General features: G+C 41.9%; 1 protein-coding gene across 2 annotated transcripts in view; it reads right to left on the bottom strand.

The window, feature by feature from the left end:
* CRYBG3 (crystallin beta-gamma domain containing 3) overlaps positions 1-8,602 on the bottom strand; it is a 99,402-nt gene extending 90,800 nt beyond the window's left edge. For both annotated transcript variants that reach the window (XM_051608926.1, XM_051608927.1), the window contains exon 1: positions 8,404-8,602. In XM_051608926.1, the coding sequence (XP_051464886.1) occupies positions 8,404-8,528 (125 nt within the window). In that variant the 5' untranslated portion in view covers positions 8,529-8,602. The remainder of the gene's footprint in view (positions 1-8,403) is intronic.
* Between the last annotated feature and the right edge of the window lie 11,967 nt (positions 8,603-20,569).

Below are 20,569 nucleotides of genomic sequence, written 5' to 3'. Positions count from 1 at the left end.
GAAAAATTTTATCTGACTTCTCAATCAGCTGAGGGAACTGGTGGAGGTTATTGCCAGGCCACTCTTCATCATCTTTGGTAAGTCCTGGGCAACAGGAGAGGTGCCTGAGGACTGGAGGATAGCAAATGTCACTCCAGTCTACAAGTAGGGCTAGAAGGAGGGCCCGGGTAACTATAGACTGGTCAGCCTCACCTCCATCCCTGGAAAGGTGATGGAACAACTTATCCTTGGCACTATCTCTAGGCATATCAAGGATGAAAGGGTCATTAAGAGCAATCAACATGGTTTTACCAAGGGGAAGTCATGTTTGACCAGCCTTGAAGACTTCTACGAAGTAGTAACTAGGTGGATAGATGATGGTAGGGCACCAGATGTGGTTTACCTTGATTTCAGTAAAGCATTTGACACTGTCTCCCACAGCATCCTCATAGATAAGCTAAGGAAGTGTGGTCTTGATGATCGGATGGCGAGGTGAATCATGAACTGGTTGAAAGGAAGAAGCCAGAGAGTCAGAAGTTTGTGACTAGTGGAGTCCCTCAGGGGTTGGTACTGGGACCCATGTTGTTCAATATTTTCATCAACGACCTGGATGAGGGAACAGAGTGTGCCCTCAGCAAGTTTGCTGATGACACCAAGCTGGGAGGAGTGGCTGACACACCAGAAGGCTGTGCTGCCATTCAACGAGACCTAGACAGGCTGGAGACTTGGGCAGGGAGAAACCTGATGAAGTTCAACAAGGGCAAGTGTAGAGTTTGCATCTGGGAAAGAACAACCCCATGTACAAATACAGGTTGGGGGCTGACCTGCTGGAGAGCAGTGTGGGAGAAAGAGACCTGGGGGTCCTGGTGGAGTGGAACATCTCCCTTATGAGGAAAGGCTGAGGGAGCTGGGTCTCTTTAGCTTGGAGGAGACTGAGGGGTGACCTCATCAATGTTTACAAATATGTTAAGGGCGAGTGTCAGGAGGACAGAGCCAGGCTTTTTTCAGTGATGTCCAGTGATAGGACAAGGGGCAATGGGTGCAAACTGGAGCATAGGAGGTTCCACATAAACATCAGAAAGAACTTCTTTACTGTGAAAGTGACAGAGCACTGGAACAGGCTGCCCAGAGAGGTTGTGGAGTCTCCTTCACTGGAGACATTCAAAACCCACCTGGACACGTTCCTGTGTGATGTCCTCTAGGTGACCCTGCTCTGGCAGGGGGGTTGGACTAGATGATCTTTCAAGGTCCCTTCCAACCCCTAAGATTCTGTGATTCTCAGCAAGATTCCAGAGGCTAACACTGTCCCTGGGAAATCAAATGGTAGTAGCAGTGACAAATTATTCCCCTAGTCTCTGGCAAGGCTGTTGGGGCTTGTTTTAAAGACAGAGGGAGTATGTGCACAGAAATCTGTATGTGAAGTTTCCAGCTTCTACTTCTGTGCTTAAGCACGGTCACACACAGAGGATGAGCAAGTAAAGACATTAAGATAAATGGAAATCACAAAAAGAAGTTAAAGAGTTGGAAATCAGAGGGTCAAAGGAAAGCTGGGCTGCAAATAAGCAAGGAAGTGGATGAAAAGGAAGAGAAACCAGGGAAAGGCAAAGAAGGAGAAAACAGAGCCAAGAGAAGAAGTCAGGAACTTAAGTAAGAGAAGTATTACAACCAGCTGATTAATTTAAGTGTTGGAATAGCACAAAATGTATTAGATTCAATTAAGCTATCCTACTTCAAAACTGGTTCCATTACAGACAGCATTAAGCAATTTAGATCAACTGAAACTATTTTCCTCTCAGATCTGTTTATGCTGCTTATTTGCATACTGTTCTTTACTTGTGTAGTAAAGCTTCATGTTCTGCATTAGCAGTGCTGTGTCACACAGACTACATGAGCTACACAGAGTGTAGTAGTATAAAACACATTCTTTTAATCCTCTTTCAAAATGCAACTAAAAATACCACGGAAAAATAAAGATGTTATAAAATCACTGCTATGCCACATTTTACAAGGAAAACATACATGAAAAATGGAAGAATCAAACTGTCTTTCACTGAACATGCACCTTAAAGTTTAAAGTCTAAAACTACATGAAATAAGTATGACAGCCCATAGATCACCCTTGCTGAACAACTTAATCTGTTTCACATGTAAAGCAATTGAACAGCCGTACAGAGGCTAGATAAAGTAAATATAAACGCTTCTGAACAGAGCCTACTTAGATATTGGGCAGTAGGATTAGGCCAGATTACATCAAGGTTTTTCTTCTGGCATCTGTCATGCGTAGCAACCAACAGTAATGTAGAATCTGCTCCCTATTTGCCAGCCTGATCGGTTAAAGTTTCCAACATTCTTATAAATAAACATGTTACTCACCACATAAACTTGCCGCATAAAAGAACAAACTTGGTATAGCATCAGAAACAGATCTATAAACTATTTAAGTTTATTAAGGTTAAAATTACTGTATTAATATGCAACAGAACAGACAGCCCATTATACAACTCTTTACAAATGGCACATTTGCAGGGTTGGGGATCAGCAATGTTACTTACAAAAGGCAGGAAAATAAGAGATACTTAAAAAAAAAATAATCCAGGAAAGCCCTGAAACAGCAGCAACTGCTGTCTTCCTAATAAACAGAGCATAACAGAATTTTTAAAAGATATCATTAAGAAAAAGCACCCAGGGTAAAACAAGAAACAGTGACTGCTGTCACCAATAAAACGCAGCAAGTTCTTCTAGTCAGGCTGAAGCAGGAAGCTTTTGGTAGAGGTGCAGAAGGCGACAAGTTTAACACAACAAAATACGTTTCCAGTTCTCCCATTTTTTACTCACAAAATACACATTGGCAAGTATCCTACAGACACTTTCCAGTCATTATTTTGTGGTGAAAGCATGCATTTTTCACACAGCCAAAATAAATTTGATGGCTACATTTTTTAACCGTCAATTAAAAGCTACAAAAAGTCTGTTATCACTGGAGCTCTACCTGTATTTGCTCTTTATGTGTTCGCAATAAATATTTTCTCCTACATTTTTCCCTATACAACACTGTCCATAGGTGAAGCATAGAGCCACACAGCATTTGTATAGTGGCCCAAAGATCTCTAAACTGCTTAAGCAGATACACTGCATTCAGTAAAATAATTTAGCAATTTAAGAAGCACTGGAACATTCAGAAAACTAAGATTCCACTTCAAAATAAGACAAGTCATGAAATCACATTAACATAACACAATTAGAGACCATCTTCATGTCACAAAATTGACAGTGAAAGTGAATCAACTAAGGAAATCCAGGTTTCTGATATTAAAAGTCTTCAAAAGTGATACTATAAAGTCAGTTAGAATCTATATAAATGATTTTAGGAATTAAAATACCAGAAAAATAGATTTTTAATATCCTCTGGAATGCCTAAGCAACATAGTGTTGTGCTATTGTCTGTAAGTATAATAGTATATATTAACTGAGTTGTATGAAATCTAAAAGCACTTAGGAAAATAAAAGCAGTGGTTTGGTTTCCACCCTTTTAAAAAGTTTCAGTAATTAGAAATACAATCCCCACGGTGACACGTACCTGAATTCTGTTTTTTTGTCCACCTGTTAGCTTTTTGTTCACCAGAGGAGAATACTGAGGAGCTTTCATCTTTGTCAAACTGTTCCTTAAAACCAAGGACTTGTAGCTGTTTTGGAAATACTGCTATCTTAACCTCTAGCACTTTTGTCAATAATTGGAAAGGAGACAATGCTTTTAACATTTAAAATAGCAGGAAAAAAATATGTTGCTTTTTTTTCTTCCAAGGAGCACTACTATTATAATATTCCAGTAACATTTCCTTTAGGAAATGTCTCACACATACATGGCCCACTGCTGGGCTTGCTCCTTCTGGTCTCAGCCCCATGAGACATAGAGGTATATGTGTGATTCTAATCAAACAAGCAGCCTGACTATAATGCACAGAAGTATTAACTTAATTAATTATAGGCAACCCCTTTGGTACCCTGCTGAATCAGGGCCTTTGCTACTATTTTGAATTATCCTGTAATAGAAAACCCTAGGAAGCAAAAAGAAACAAAAAACCCCAAATTAACAAGAAAATGTTAACAACACATCTTGCTTAGAAACATTTATTTTGAATTCTTCTATATGGTTGGAGTATTCTGCTTGCTGGTTCCACAAATGGTCATCCCTGACGTACGCTCACAAATGAGTTAAAATTTAACAACCACAACAAAAATCCTATTCTGCCTTCTGAAATCAAAAGTTTGTTTGTTAGAAAGCAGAAACTGATTTTTCCTCCAGACAATAGATTTCTTCAAAGAAGCCAATGCTATCTGAATCAAAACCAGTCAGAAGGTAATAAGAAGTAAGTTTGAAATGTATTCAATGCAGTCCCCGAATGCACAGTTTTTACAACTACAAAAATACACATTCTTTGTAAACAGGAACAATGACTGGCAGTCCCAGAGGAAGAAAGGGACTCTAATCTCTCCTCAGGCAGAATAAACAAAGTTCTTCCATCTCTGAAAGCTCTTAGTAAGAAACTGAAATGAACAGAACAATAATCTCAGCCTGGGGAAAAAAAAAAAAAAAAAAAAGAAAAAAAAAGGAAAAAAAAAACCAGCCCTCTAAAACCAAATAAAAGGTTGGTCTTCCCTGTTTGATGTCTCTGGTGCACTGCAGTGATGCAGAAGAAATATCTGGACAAACCTAACAAAGGCACACTTGCATTGGTAGTTATTTGACCAACCAACCAAAAGATAAACCTGAAATGAATATGCTAAACAATATATAGAATAACTAACAAAATACATCCATAGTTTTAAGGAGATTATGCCAGTAGCTCTGAGTTGAAGTGATCAGTGAAAAGTGTCACACCTCCCTGGCAGCCTCTAACATGACCTGAAAGGTCATGTTTATTTGCAACACAACAATTGCTGGGGCACAGAAGCTGCATATTTCTGAAAGAATTCACAGTGGATTGACTTACACCGTTAAAAGCTGCATCTTCATCCAGATGGGCTAAACCCCCATGTATTTAAAAAAAAAAAAAAAGAAATAAAATCAGACTCCCGTTAGAACAGTGAAAATTCAATGGAATTTTTTCACCCTGGGGATTTAGACTGCTCCAGGACAAACACTGTGGTAACAAATAATCAATTATGTATTATTGAAAGAAGCAAATAGCAGAGTAGAGCATAATGACTGCCTTCGATGGAAGTTAATGATAAGGAACTGGGATGAAAAGCACTGAAGCCCTCATTCAAAGCAGCCCCAACTCTGAAAAACATACTCATGCAGGCAAGTCAGTGGGGGACATCTCACGTTTGTCTACATTTTATGTAAAAGCTAAGTAAGCCCCTAACACATGTGCTGTGCTTTTTGCCGCCATGAAACTTGCAGCTAATCCGCACAGGTTATTTTTTCCACAAGCAAGCAGGCCTCCAGCAATTCTCATGTTCATCAGAGCTACAAATTGCTGTAAGGGCAAGTTATTAACATAAGCTCTCTGTCAAATGAGGTTCTCAGAAGAGTCTAAGACACTGATTAACAAACAGTGTAATTCCCCCCTCCCTTCCTCCTATTTTAAACCAGGGCCACAGTAGGTTTGGGTTATTTGTTTTTGAAGCCAAGGCTGAACATGGTGCCTGGAGCAAGACTGGGTGAGAGCTCCATACCCACCCTGCTGAGTTGAGGGGCAGCTGTGGGCTTGGGGGAAGGAAACCTGGGGGCTTCTTATCCAGCCGCTGTCACCTAATTTGAAGGAACAGATGAAGAATGACTCTTAGACACAAGCAGGCCCGTTTCTGCACGTTTTCAAAATTTAGGAAACCATTGTATTCTGCACAGACATTAAGCACTACACATGCCTCCAGGTCAACGGAAGTACATTGGGAGTGTATCTGACCCTGTATTAACATACTGCTCCCCCTCCTGCTACCTTTACTTCGGTGTTCTGCTTTTGTGAAACCCAACGCTAGGTAAAGTTTCTCCATACAAAAGTTTATTTCACATTTGATCTGGTTCCAGTTGATATCATGCTGATAATCTGAACAGGAAATTAACCATCCGGGTGTATACATCTTCCCTAACACTTCACAAAAGCTGTATTCCCCAACTTGCCTCATGCACTCCACACCTCAACAATAAATATACAAAGCAGCCTTGGTTCCCCCTCCCCACACACACGCTTTGTTCAGCGATCCATTTTTCTACACGGCCGAGCTCACTAAATAAACATGACGAGCAAACCCGCGGCACTCATTCCAACCCAGCGCTGTTTAATGTATGCAATTACGCTAATCGGCGAAGAAGGCTACCAGTGGAAACCAAATACAAGAACATCAGCATTCCTGACTAAAGCGCCACGCCACAACCCAGCACAACAAAAAAAAAGCTCCTTAACATACCTAATTGGACTTCCCAGAGCAGGAGGGTTTTCTGCTTGCTTCCACTCCTGAAGGGAGTCACAGCTACCACCCTCCAGCTGACCATGTGAGGGGTTTAAGAACAAGGCCAAGAGGCCTGAGCCTTTTCACATCTATGTGGACTATCCCAACTTCCAACTAAAGGAAAGGCTCTTGGATGCAGGAAATGAAACTGTGATTTAGATAAAGATAACAGACTCCAACCCTAAGTTAAGTAGAGCAGGTCTACCATGAGTGCTACCTACAGATGGGTGATTTAGTGTGCAAACCACTGAGCTAGCATCACCCTCTTCCTCACCAAGGCAACCACGATGCTCTTTTGTGTATTCTGAACCACAGGTACAGGGAGCTGGTGAGGAATCCAACAAAACCTCTCCTGTCACCTCTTCGGGTCCTCAGCCAAATCTAAGCTTTTTCCTTCTCCCATATCTTAACTATCCCTGCTAAATGTAATACCCACACCACTCCTGCAATTGAAAGACACCATTCAGCAGCCTTGCTCCTCGGTTTAGGGTTTTTTTTCCTCAGGAAATAAAAAGCAATGTCTCATGCTCACAAAAGGCCTGTGGATCCTTGGTAATGTACTGGTGTGTCAAATGCTTATGGCAAAACAAAACTCCCCAAGTTAGAAGTCCTCACGGTGCATTTATGAGACTGCTTAAGATAGGCAGTATAAGACGGTAATATTCACTGCTATTTTTCATAATTACTGAGAATATGTAGAGAAAGATCCTAAAGTTTTTCACTGAAAGAACTACTGTGATATCCACCGTCTATCTGATTAAACTGTACTTACTTGTCTGCTGGTTTCAACACAAACCTATGCAGTATCAAGAATGACTCAAAGACTAAAACCAACATACCAAATGCAAAAGGTAAATACTACACCTGAGGATATAAGGCCTAATCAGTTGGCACCTTTGCACCCCCAAAATATCCTAATTATCTGAGGCACATAATGAGGTTGCATAAGAAATAGAAGGAGCCTTTATTTGCACTTCTTTCCTATGTACACATAGAAATCAGCCATCAGAAAAAAAAAAAGTAAAAAAGGAAGAGGAACAAATATACAAGAAGTTTCCGAACTTTTTTCATCTTGCAAGGTCTCCCTGAACTAAAAAAAAAAAGATTCTTAATAATCACGTTTCCATAAACCACACATTTTGCATTGAGACTTAAACATCAGTAATACTTATAGTGCATTAACATCTGATTTACACCAGTCCAAAAGCAAACTCAAAGTGTGAAAACTGAAAAGGAAAAAAAAAAAAAACCACACACCACAAAACAACCCAAAGAAACAGAAGCCCCAAGCCCCTCCAGAGACCTCTCTGCGCTCTGCTTTCGGTTTCCAAGGAAGGGGCTGCAAGCTGCGGAACCCCGGCCGGGGCAGAGCAGCAGCCCCCGGGCGGGCTGCCCGCAGCGAACGCGGGCTTCACGCCGGGCTCCGTCCTCGGACCGAGTTCGGCTGGAGCCCGCGGGTCCGGGGGAAGCGGGACGCCGGCGCTCAGGCCAGCTTCCCAAGCAAACCCCCGCACCTTCCACCGCCCCGAGGCCAAGCCCACAGCGAACCGGCCTCCCGCGGCTGCCTGCACTAAAAACACCGAAAGCACGGGCTCAGGCGCCGTCTGTCAGCAGACGGCGGACACCCCCTCGCACCCGGTTCCAAACTTCGCGGGACAAGTCACCGCCCCGGCTGGGCCGCCGCTCTTCCCACCGCGGGGGCTGCTCCCCACGGGAGCCGAAGGCGGCCCCGCCAGCCCCGCGGCACCTCACCAGCCCGGGACGACCGGGCACGGCCCCCCCTCCCCGCCGCGAACACACCCGGTTCTTCTCCCTCCCTCGCCCGCTGGTGTCGCAACATCTGCCGGGTCGGCCGACACGGCCCCGCTCCTACCGCCCCGCGGGCTCACGCCGCTCGCCGGCGCAGGGCAGGCGGGACGGGGCCGCGGAGGGCGGCGGATGCCCGAACGCGCCGGTCCCGTCCACACGTACCTGTGCGCGCCCGCCGGCCGCCCCTCTGCCGCCGCCCCCTCGCCGGGGGGGCTCCTGGCGAAGAAGCGGGAGAAGGTGCTATGCCAGGAGGAGCTGGCCCGCCGCCGGCTGCCCCCGCCAGACATTGCCGCCGCCAGCGGGACGGGAGACGCGGGCAGGACGGCAGACGCGGCCGGCAGCCACCCGGCACCGAGTCCCCGCGGCGGCGGGAGGCAGCAGCGGCAAACACCTCCCCCCGCCCCCGGGGCGGAGCCGCCGCTCCCCCCGCCCGCCCCTTCTGGCCGGCTGCGCGGCACGGGCCGGGGCGGGAAGCCGCGCTCGGGGCGGGGGGGGGGGGCTGCCCCTGCCCGGGGGGGCTGCAGAAGCGGCGGGGAGGCTGGGTCGGGAGGCGGGGTGTTCGCGCTGCTCCGGGCTCCGGCAGCTCCTTCCTTCCCAGGGGCAGAGCGAGGCCTGGCTCCGCCGCCCGCCCGGGCGCGGGGAGCACGCGGGGTCACGGGAGGAGAGCGGGGGCAGCAGGGAGGGAAGTGCCGCCGCATGCGGCCCGCAGACTCCTCCCGAGGAGGGGTGCTTGGCGGGTGGGGGTTGTTGGTTGTTTTTTAAGGTAATGTGGCATAATTAGCGCGAACAAAGGGAAAAGATCAGAAGCGAAAATTAGCTCTGTAAGAAAAGAAGACAGACAGCCCCGGGAATTTCTGCGCCTGGCTGCCTGCAGACAGCAGCGCTGTCGTGCTGTTTTTAACTTGTGACAGCTCCGAGATACTCGGCAGGCTCGTCAGCGCGGAGTCAGTCAGTGGCTTCAGACTGTCCCGGGCCGGGCAGCAGCTCCGGCTGCCACATAACACCGGTGCGTGCCTGCGGGTCCAGCGCGGTCACACCTGTGCGTCAAGGAAAGGCGCGGGGTGCAGCAGCAGGGCTGCCTCACGGCTCACCTGCCGTCGCTTCGGGATAAGTTCAGGCCGTTCTTGCTGGTGAAGAAGAGTGACTTGGAGGAAGGGGGTTCTCCTGCCTTTTGAAAAGATTTCTTCCTAGAAAGGACATTCGGTTTTGTTTGTTTGTTTGTTTGTTTTAATACTGAAACTGTTTTTCACCTTCAGAGGACTGTGGCCTCCCCAGAGTAGACATCAAACTATCCCTGCCAACACAGATGACCTTGCCATTGCAACAACCCCGTGACAAACATTATTCTCATTTTATAGGCAGAGGTGAGGCACAAAACACTGAGTGCGAATTACTGGTAAAACAGACCAACCTTGATCTTCAGAGTTTAAATTCAGAACCACGCTTTCCTCTTCCTCATCTTGATGAGCATCTCTGCTGTTCTTTGTGACTGCCGACATCTCACACCTTTTTATCACCTCCTTTTAGCATTGTGTCACAGAATCTCAGAGTGGCTGAGGTTGTAAGGAACCTTGGGAGGCTGGTCACCTCTGGGGTCCAAGCACCCCCACTCAAGCATGGCCACCGAGACCCAGTTGCCCAGGACCGTGTCCAGGTAGCTTTTGAATATCTCCAAGGATGGAGACTCAATTGTCTCTCTGGGCAGCCTGTGCCAGTTACCTCTTTTCTGGAAGATCTTTTTCTAGTGGTTCACCTCGATCCACCCCCTCTATACCCAAAGCCTCTTTGCCCACGTTCTTCACTGCTGTGCTACAGTATCAGCGTGGTGTGGCTGAAACTTGAGGTGGATATGAAGCTGGCAGTCTAGGCCCAGCTGCAGATTAGCAGCAATGAAACAGCCTGGAAATATATACACCTGGCTACTTCTCTGTCTACTTTCCATGGACTCAGCTATGAGCAAAATCTTTAAGAAATGTGCAGACAGCTCCCCTTTGTATCGTCCAGGTCTCATATAGCTTTGATGTGGATTTTAAAACCAGACGTAAGTGGATATTGAACATGTGCTTAAATCTTTACCAGTCAGTCTGCATTGAGACTAGCTGGTTGTTTCATAGGTTACAAAAAAGTAGCTTTCTTATGGTATAATTACCATTCACAAACCTTACTCAGGGGACCAGCACTTAGTAAGCAACAAGGTCTCACCTAGTTTTCATTCTCCAGACAAGGAACAGACAACTGTGTTGGTGATACAGATGCCCCAAACCTAACATAAAAATATGAAATCTTTAATTCCAGAACAGTATGGAGGAAAAAGGAAACACATTTTCTGAGAGTACCTACACTTAGTTACCCATTCTCAGGGAAACAGCAATCAGGGTTAAAACTACAAAATGCAACTGCAGCCCCTATGAACATAATAGAGGAGACACTCCCTCTGACATTCAAAATAAAGGTAATTAAGGCTCCAAAACCATTGGCACTGTACAAACAGGTTGCAGGGAGGCTTAGGCTTTCAGTGACTATTGCTTTTATTCCTTCTTTGCCACATGCATCTCACAGCTTCCCTACCTATTGCTTAGCCAAGGTCTAATCACTAAGTGTTAGCAAACCTGAATACAGTAATTAGCCTTTACAAAGGATCCAGTATCATAAAATTATTTGAGCATTAATTAATCCTCATGATGTTACATATAATACAGGGAGTGGTTTGCACACAGAGACAGCGGCAGTCAGAACACCTAGGCACATCCAAAATCTGTCCACACCAGTGAGGCATTCAGAGGGGCACCACAGTGCAGCATGAAGCATTACCAGGGCTGTGCTTGTCCAAGCACAAAGAGCCAACCTAATCAGAAATGCTAATCCCAGACAGAAACATGTTGTGCTCAAATCTGTTTCTCCTTTCTTCACTGCATCTAAAAGCCGAAAATACAGAAATTAACCACATGGCAGTTCTACTGGAGGCACATAAGTAAATTCTAATCACAGTAGTAAAATTGTATCAATATAAAAGATTAACATGGCTCAGGTTAGATAATCCTTTTGGCTTTGTGTACCTCAGAGCAACCGAGTGCATGACTTAAGAGTAAATGATTTTGACACATTTAAAATAATAAAATGGGAACTGCCAGCAGAGTTGCCAACAGGAACCCAGTTTTAGCCATCTACATCTTCCACACGGGGAGAGAAGTTAGGCTGTTACCCAAAGATGCAGGATCGACCGACCACGTGGCAGGTGGCCTCGCATATTAACACAGCTGTCAGCATTAACAGCAGTACCAACACATGCAGGCCAAAACAGATGGGGGAAACAGGTTCCTTGCTGCCTCAGATTAGAGCACACACACACAGAGCCCCTGCGAGGTAATATCGCATCGCCCAAGGCAGTGAGAAACCATTAAAACACAGTTGCAGAGGGAAACAATGGCACAGAAGAGAAGAGTGTCAAGCTGAGGCTCTCAGTACATTTTTTTCATAGTTCATTCTGCCCAGAGTTCCAGTTGAATCAGTATCTCAAATAAGAGAGGGGAGGGTGCTGTGCTTATTCCATATCCACCAATTTTCTACTGCAATTCAGATTATAATGGTTTTGCATAAGGGAAACCTCCCCCTTCTCCTTACTGCTTTAGAGTGAACAGATGGTGAAATTTTAATTGTGCTTTCTGAATTTCCTCCCTTTTATGGGTCTTTAAAATCTTGAGTCAAATCTTTTGTTTTGTTTGGATACCAAAAAGGGAAGCAAGTTTCCATCGCACTTGTTTATGAAGAACCCTCCTCTAACACCCAGTTTTAGAACTTTTCTAGTCCATTAAAATCATAACTAGAGGAGAAAGGTGGTCTTAAGCCCACCAATGTAAACATTTTTCCTTCAAGCACATTTAGCACAAATAAATGAAAATACATTCTCTGTTTGTACTGTTGGACTGTTACAATAAGAAACAGTTTTATGTTTTGAGGTACAACCCTGCTAAACAAAAGCGTAGTTAATTTTTTCTTAAGTCTAATGCATTTATCTATAAAATATTTTGTCTTGGCTGCTTTTTCTTGTTAATAGGCAATCCAATCTTCCAGGCTCTTATAAAATATGTCTATAGCTAGATATGGCACAAATAGCAGCGGTATTTTAATAATGGGTAGTCCCTTACCTATCTTTTTCCTTTCCTGTATATATTCTGGCAAGGTTTCTAATAGGTGGCATGAAACCATGAATTAATACACACACATAATGGAGTGATCACATGTAATATTTCCTAGTCATTTTTTTGACAATGTTAATCGTCCAGATGATGAAACAAATACTGATGGTTTTAAAATCTCTAATCTAAGCTTATTCTAAAAGGAAGGTGAACAACAGGATTGCAGATTTGGGTCTTGGATATGTTATTACACAGATGAAGCACGTTAACAAGGATTTCTAGGATATGTTTTCTCTCTAGCTATGACCTTGTGCTGTAAAGCATGCACTGTGCAGCTTCCAGCAATACTCATCCTTTAACTGTGAACACACAGTTCCTCCATTTGATTTACTGAAAACAGTCTAAATGACCACCACACTGTCAGCTGCTTTTGTTCAAATGCCTTCATGTCTGGAGAAGACAGCTGGAAATGACTTGTGGTGTTAACTGCAGTTATTGAGAGCTGTAACTGCGTTCTTTCTTATTTTGGATAAGATTTATACACTGTGCCACCTATGGCCAGAGTTCAGTGTAGTAATTAAAATCTTTAAATCAGTTTCTCAGAAGGCCTCTTCTGTTTAGGTTCCATACTATAAGTTGTGACGTTTACATTTCCATTTTAGCACTTCTCCTACTGGGTAAAACTAATTGTAAAAAAACAAAATAAAAAATGACCAACACACCTACTGAACCTCTTTTAAAATAAACTTTTGCTGCACCTGGAGCAAAAAGCATTCAGAAGCCTTATACTGCAGTGTTGTGTATGCACCTAACTACTCTAGATGAGGACCAAAGTATTTTTCTGTTAATTCCAACAAAATTTATAACTTTCAGCTGATTAGCATAGTTTATCTGGAAGGGTTTTGAGATATTTTTGATAGCACCTCATGTAATTTACACTTGTGTGAATACAAAGCTGAAACTCACTTGTGCTCTTAACAATGCTAACCATTGCAAAACACCCTTACTGGATCTCAAGAAAATCTGCATTTTCAAAAAGATGTCTTACATGCAAACAAAGGAAAACCATGAAATACATAACCATCAACTTCTATATTGTAATTTGTTTAACAGTTTTCCATCCTCAGAATCTTTTGAATATTAGATTTGTAGTTAAAAAAGGAATATACACTTTCAAATGTCAAATTGAGAACTGGCTAAGAAATAGAGCCCAGAGGGTAGTGATCAATGGTGCAGAGTCCAGCTGGAGACCAGTACCTAGTGAAGTTCCCACGGATCAATGCTGGGTCCAGTTCTGTTTAACATCTTCATCAATGACTTGGATGAGAGGACAGTGTACCCTCAGCAAGTTTGCTGATGACACAAAGCTGGGAGGATTAGCTGATTCACCTGAAGGCTGTGTGGCCATTCAGCGAGACTTGGACAGGCTGGAGAGCTGGGCAAAGATAAACCTAATGAGGTTCAAAAATAATAAGTATAGAGTCCTGCACCTGTGGAGGAGTAACACCATTCACCAGTACAGATTAGGAGCTGACCTGCTAGAATGTAGCTCCCTGGATAAAGGCCTTGGAGTCCTTGTGGACGAGTTAACCATGGGACAACAATGTGCCCTTGTGGCCAAGAAGGCCAATGGTATCTTGGGGTGCATTAAGAAGAGTGTGTTCAGCAGATAAAGGGAGGTTCTCCTCCTCCTCTCCTCTGCCCTAGTGAGACCTCACTTGGAGTATTGTGTCCAGTTCTGGGCTCCTCAGTTCAAGAGGGACAGGGATTGACTTGAGAGAATCCAAGAGGGGTATGAGGATGAAAGGGACTGGAACATCTGGCTATGAGGAAAGGCTGAGAGAGCTGGGGCTGTTTAGTCTAGAGAAGACTGAGAAGGGATCTTATTAATGTATACAAATATCTGAAGGGTGGGTGTCAAGAAGGAGGGGACACTATTTTCAGTCGTGGCCTGTGATAGGACAAGGGGCAATGGATGCAACCTAAAGCACAGGAAGTTCACTGCAACATGAGGAAAAACTTCTTTACTGTTAGGGTTACAGAGACTGGAAGAGGCTGCCCAGAGAGGTTGTAGAGTTTCCTTCTCTGGAGACTTTGAAGATCTGTCTGGATGTGTTTCTGCATGAGCTGCTCTAGATTCTGCAGTGGTCCTGCTCTGGCATGGGGATTGGACTTTATCTCCAATGATCCCTTCCAGCCCCTACCATTCTGTGATTCTGTGAAATCAAATTACTGATATTCTAAAGGCTAAACCTACTTCCACGGAAGTATGTAAAAGTACATTTTAAAATTTGCAGATTACTAATCAGTTTTGAATTGTGGTGCAAGTCTATGTAAACTTAAGCCTCTGGACAGGAAACTTTTTTAGTTACCTTTCAAACATTTCTTAAAACTAGTCCTTGGACCCCAAGGCTTCCTAGAACCACTGACTGCAAAACACTGTCAGAGACACACCAATTCCACCCTTGTGTCTATCCTGCTGCATTTCAAAACACAATACTTTTTAACCCAATAATCTGAGCCCTTTACAAAACACTATTCAAAATGTCTGAAAACTAGAATATGTGTGTATATATATAAGTAAACTATTACCACATTCATCTGAGCACATGTATTAGTATATTCCAAAACCATCTTTAACGTTCGGAGAAATAAAATGCAAAATATTCCATGCGTAAGTACACCCTCATCTAACAAGCAGAATTCTTACGTATTCGAGCCAAACAGGACTATAAAAGCTTTTGGGTGCAAATCTTGCAGAATCCCATCTGGTTTCATGGAACAATTTATTTCTCTCTCCATTTATGCTTCCAGAAATAAATGTAAAAAGAAAAAAGATACCTTTTCTTATGTATACAAATTATATCCGTAAGTTATTCCAAACAGGCAGAAAAGACTTCATTCTTATTACAGAACAAACAGAAAAACAGAGTCTAACTCTTGGTATACAAGTTTCATATAGCAGTAAACAATATGTATAGCATACAGAAGAAGAGTAAGAACAAAATATTAAAGCTTAAGTTTGTAAGAATGGAAGTGACCTTTTATCAGACTATGCCTTGTTAGCTGGATAAGTAACAGCATAACCAACACCCCCCACTTTTATTTTTTTTTAAGCCAAACACAACAGAACCTTTAGTAGGGAAAAGAAGATTTCTTTTAATACACAAGAGCCAAAATTCTGAATAATCCATGTTTCCTCACTGAAGCATTCATTGTTATTCAGGCCAGAGAAGAAAGGTTGGTTTTGTGTTTTGTTGTTGTTGTTGCTTTTGTTTGTTTGTTTGTTTTTTTTTTTTAGCAAAATAAACACCATCATAAGGAAAAATGTGGCTAATGGAGAAATAAGCCTCAAACTCAGTCTTTTTATCTCATGTTGTTATTTAGAAATATTTTCTGTATGAAATGTAAAGCTCTAGTCCAATAAAACATGAGTAATAAGACTAAGGGGGATTCCCTACAATGGAACATAGCATTTTATGAGCTTAGGAGCTACACTTAGTGTAGCTCCTAAGTATTAGATGTACAGCAGTTTTTCCAAATTTTGGTCAGGGTGTGTTGAACTGCTGCTGAAGAGAAAGATTCACATTATCTTTTCATTAAAACCTTTCCCTGAATAAAGCTGTAAACTTTTCTTTATATTAGGAATTGATTGAAGTGTTCCTATTTAGTATGATGCCAGCATCAGACCAACTGTCATTCACTTAACAACTTAGGCATTGCTAAACCCTTGAAGAAATCATGGAGATACTCTGCATCCTGCTTAAATCAAGGACTTATTTATGAAAATGCATTACCTGACATGCTGAGAGAACAGACACCTCAGAGAAAGCATGGCACTTATTATCCAGAAAAGGGGTTTTTCTTTTTTATCCTGTTTTGAACCATTGCATGACACATCAGAGTAGACAGAGAAGTAATACTTCAACAGTTATAAAACAGGTGAAAAAGAAATTAGGTACTTAAAAATATTCCTGCAACCTGAAGTATTTGATTTTGGATATGTGTCTTTTAATTTCCAGAAACTGTAAAATGCAACAATGTGAAAGGTCTGCACATAAGCTAATATTGCAAGTCAGCACTGAAGTGGTTATTCTGCAATTGTTTTCTAAGATAAAATTTATTGTTCTTATTTTATAATGGTACCAATTAAAGAAATAGTAAGGCCCAAACCTTAATTGCAATATGCAGCAATACTTTCTAACCACTAGATTGAATTAGTTTATAGATCAATTCAGCCTGCTTTGAAACTGCTGCCAAATTTTTCTTAGTGAATTAACCTGCTCTTAATTTAAACCTCAGCAGAGGACTTAAAACCCAGACAATTATCCATGGGTTCTAGGCACCTCAAAAAAGACTAACCATTTCCCTTTGAAAACTACCTTAACAAGGTAAAAGATCCCCTAACAAAAGAAGGAACAAAAAGGATTTACAAGAGAAAAGCATCACCTTTCCCAGCAGAAAGAACACCCTAGAGAAGCAACCCTTTGTTCACTCTTACTCCTCTAAAACAAGAATGTAACTACAGGCCAGAAAAATCATGTGTCACAGAAAATGATGCTGAATCGGGACCAAGTTGCTTCCATGTAATCAATTGATATTATAATAAATGGTGAAAAAAACCCTGAAATATTGTTATCATTGAAAATAACATACAGTTCCTGGTTCACTAAATTTGTTACTTGTTGTATCAATTTTTAGACACTTTTTTCTGGGTAAGTTTATGCTAACTAATGTTAGTGGATAAGATTAAAACATGTATTTAGTTGCAAAGTGAGATTTTAAGTAAAAAAAAGCACTGCAAAGCTTTCCCCTAGTAACATCTTTAAACATGCATGATCATACAGATGATGCCAGGAACAGGGACAACGCCTGACAGCCACTAAGTCTTTTTACTTATAACTGCCTGCTTTTCAAAATCCACATTACACCATTTCCTCTGAGCTGGTAGTGTTACCACTTAATCCCCCTCTACTGGTTACATCCTTTCTTAGCAGGCTAAACTCTTCCAGTTCTGACTGGACTGTATTACAAACTTGTATTTTTACTAGAACCTTGAAGAACCTGGTGTTCTCTTGCCAAGTGCTGCCATTCTTTTACATGTTTTCAACTCCATGGTTTTAACATGTTGGGATTGTTTCCCTCTTAATTTTGTACAGGCATGCCTACACTAGTGTGTTCAGGTCACAAGCATACTGTAAAGATCCTCCTCACTAATGGTGCTTTTGTTTACATCACAAAGTATGCTGGGAGTACACAGTCTGAATTCTTTCTGGATGAAACTACACTGGGAAGCTCAGAATGCACCAAATATGCTGCAACAACTATGAGGTCCTCAGTTTGAAGGGCCAGAAAGGAGGCAGGCTGAAGGAAACACAGAAACACACAGGCTGTCCTAAGCACCATCATGCTCTACAAAAGCAGTCTGATGTGTCTATTGCCAAGCATCTTTTATCACTGTTACTTCACTGAGCCTCAAGAGGCTTGGGTTTCTTCACTATTAACGAACATTAGCATGATACTACTTCAGCCTGAACAAACTTCTTCCACACGTCCCAGTTTCCTTGATTTCTTCCATCCTTTTCTTACTGTCTTTTCTTCCCTTTACTGAGAACTGTTAGGCAACTCTTCAGCAAACTAAATTTGGTCGGATCACTATCTTGCCAAGTCTACAAATCTACGTACCGATCCCCCAAGACAAAGCTGTTTTTAAAAAGATGGTCTAACATGAAGTTTCTAAATTTACACTTCTTTTGCTAAACAAGTTAGCTTAATCTTCAAAGGTGCCCCCTGAATCACAGAGAAATTAGTTACACTCCTTTGTGCATTGGTACCCAAGTAATACGATTCTAATATAGTGAAGTTAATCTTCTGACAAACAATTTGTAAAACCTAAGATCATTTAATGTGACATAAGAGACATTAGCAACCTAGCTTTCATTTTAAGGATCGATTTTGAAAAAAAGAGCAGTGGGAGTGGGTTTCATGCTATCATTAGAAAACTGGAAAAAGTAAAAATGGCTGTTTTGATTGGCAAAATCCTGACATCCACTGAAAAAGAACAGTATGTTATCGCATATGTACTGTACTTCTGAGAATATGAACTTCATATGGCTGGAAATATTCAGCCAATTAAGTAGCAATCCAACTGACTGAACACTGGTAAATTAATTATAAAATACTGGTTCAGATGAACACAGGTGCTTCCATGATGTAACTTCCTGTGACAGGAGCTCCAGAGCCACAGAACTAAAGTATGGTTACAGATTATTACTAACAACACTTGGCATTTTTTATGATACAGCATTAGAAGTTCTGAATTCAGATCAGCTAGTACACATATTACTTCTGCATAGTAACAGTGCGTTTTACAATTTAAGCAGTCAAGTATAGGCTATGCAATAACAACAATTAAAAAAAAATAAAAATCAGGGCTTTTAAAGTTAACCTTTCAAAGCAAACTTTCCTTTCTCTAAAAGAGAACAGCTGAACCCTTTTCTCAATAGTTCTGCCCCCACACTTTTTTTTTTTTCCTTTTTTATTCCAATTTCTGTCACCCTCTCTCATACTTTGTTTCCCAAAATAACCCAACAAACCAACAGGGAAGGGAGCTGCAAAGTTTCACTAGCAGAGTACTCCACAAAAGTTAAAAGGAGCAGACCAGAAACCTTAGGAGCAATATTTGTAAGAATTTTTGTGAATCAGAAATAAGGCAAGTCAGAAAGAATAATAGAAATGGATAACATAAGCAGAGTGATTTCCCAAACAAGTAGGTTGTTTCTTGTTTTTTTTTTAAAGAAAAAAGTTTTGAGATTAAACTTTATTTATTGGCATAAGAAATGTTTGCATTTAAGGTCAAGTATTTTGAATCAATACTAATTTTCTTTCTTATTACTAAAAAAAATGTTATGTCCTTGTTATAGCATCTAAGAGATAAGCTGCTTTCTGAGGCAGTGGGTTTCACAGATGTTTTAAGGAAGAACTGAAACTCCGTATTACCCTTCCACATATTAGCACATCAAAATGTCTTCCTGTAGACAACTAAGCAGTGCAGTTGAGTTGTTATGTCTAGCCTTTCACAGCAGCTTATCTTATTAGTAAATAAAAATCACCAAGCATATTATAGTTAGAGGGCTGAGACTAAAAGAAAGGTCCATTAGATTTACATCATAACACTTAGAACTGCACTCAATTGCAGAAAATTGCCCAGGAGTCTTCAGGCCATGGAGATCCTCACCATACCTGCAAGAAGCTACAGGTTAAAGATGAAGTTCCCATGGACTCACATGCTAATAAATATCAGAGAGGCAAGGCTGGAAAGAATTAGAATTCCTAATTCCTAAAATTTGTTTACCTGATTAAAAAAAAAAAAAAAAAAAAAAGAGATGCAGAAGGCAACACTTTGTATGTGAGTGCCTGCCTCATTTGTCAGATGACAATGCTATAATCATAAGTAATACCAGGCATATTTTAAGGACATTCATAAAGGCATAGCTGGACAGTGTGCTTAGCGCACAGAAGCAACATCACATAACATGGTGCAGGTGTAAAGACCAAACTTTTTGAGTCCCTTGTCACTCACTCACTTGCCTTTCAAGTTCCCACTTAATGTACATACCTATAGTAAGATGGAAGAGAAAAAAAGAAATATTCTGCAGGTCTCATTTAAACCTCCAAAGGAACTTCTCTGCTTTGTTCTTAAGATGCAAACTGTCTTGGAGCATCCAGGTAGAACTTAATACTCTAATTATTTTAACATCCTAAATGTAAAGGGAGAACAGCACTGAAGACAGCCAGCCACTGGGCCCTTAGAAAACAATTCCAAAGAAGCCTTTTTACACAGATGCATGGGGCTTTTGTGCAATGTATGATCCTTCTACCAAATTCAACATTACTAGAGCAGCTCCAGGCTGTAGCAACTGTGTAGGTTAGGAACCTGTGCTTGTGCACCATGGGGGGACAAGTGAACATGCAGATATCCCTCAGTATTTTCATGTTCCTGAAGTGGTAACAAATGTTTTATAAGTGAGAGACAAGTAATGGCTGAAGCAGTAATGGGGGAAAAAAAATAAAATTAAAATCAAGTGTTTCACTAACAGGACTGTCCCCGCTCCCACTTTCACACAGGTCTCCATCCAGCCCACTGTCTTGGCAGGAGAGGAACAGAAAGAGCTGCTGAAGATAAAAAACCA

The sequence above is a fragment of the Apus apus genome, chromosome 1, assembly GCF_020740795.1.
Source record: "Apus apus isolate bApuApu2 chromosome 1, bApuApu2.pri.cur, whole genome shotgun sequence".
Classification (NCBI taxonomy): Eukaryota; Metazoa; Chordata; class Aves; order Apodiformes; family Apodidae; genus Apus; species Apus apus.
This window is presented reverse-complemented; position numbering and strand designations above follow the sequence as displayed.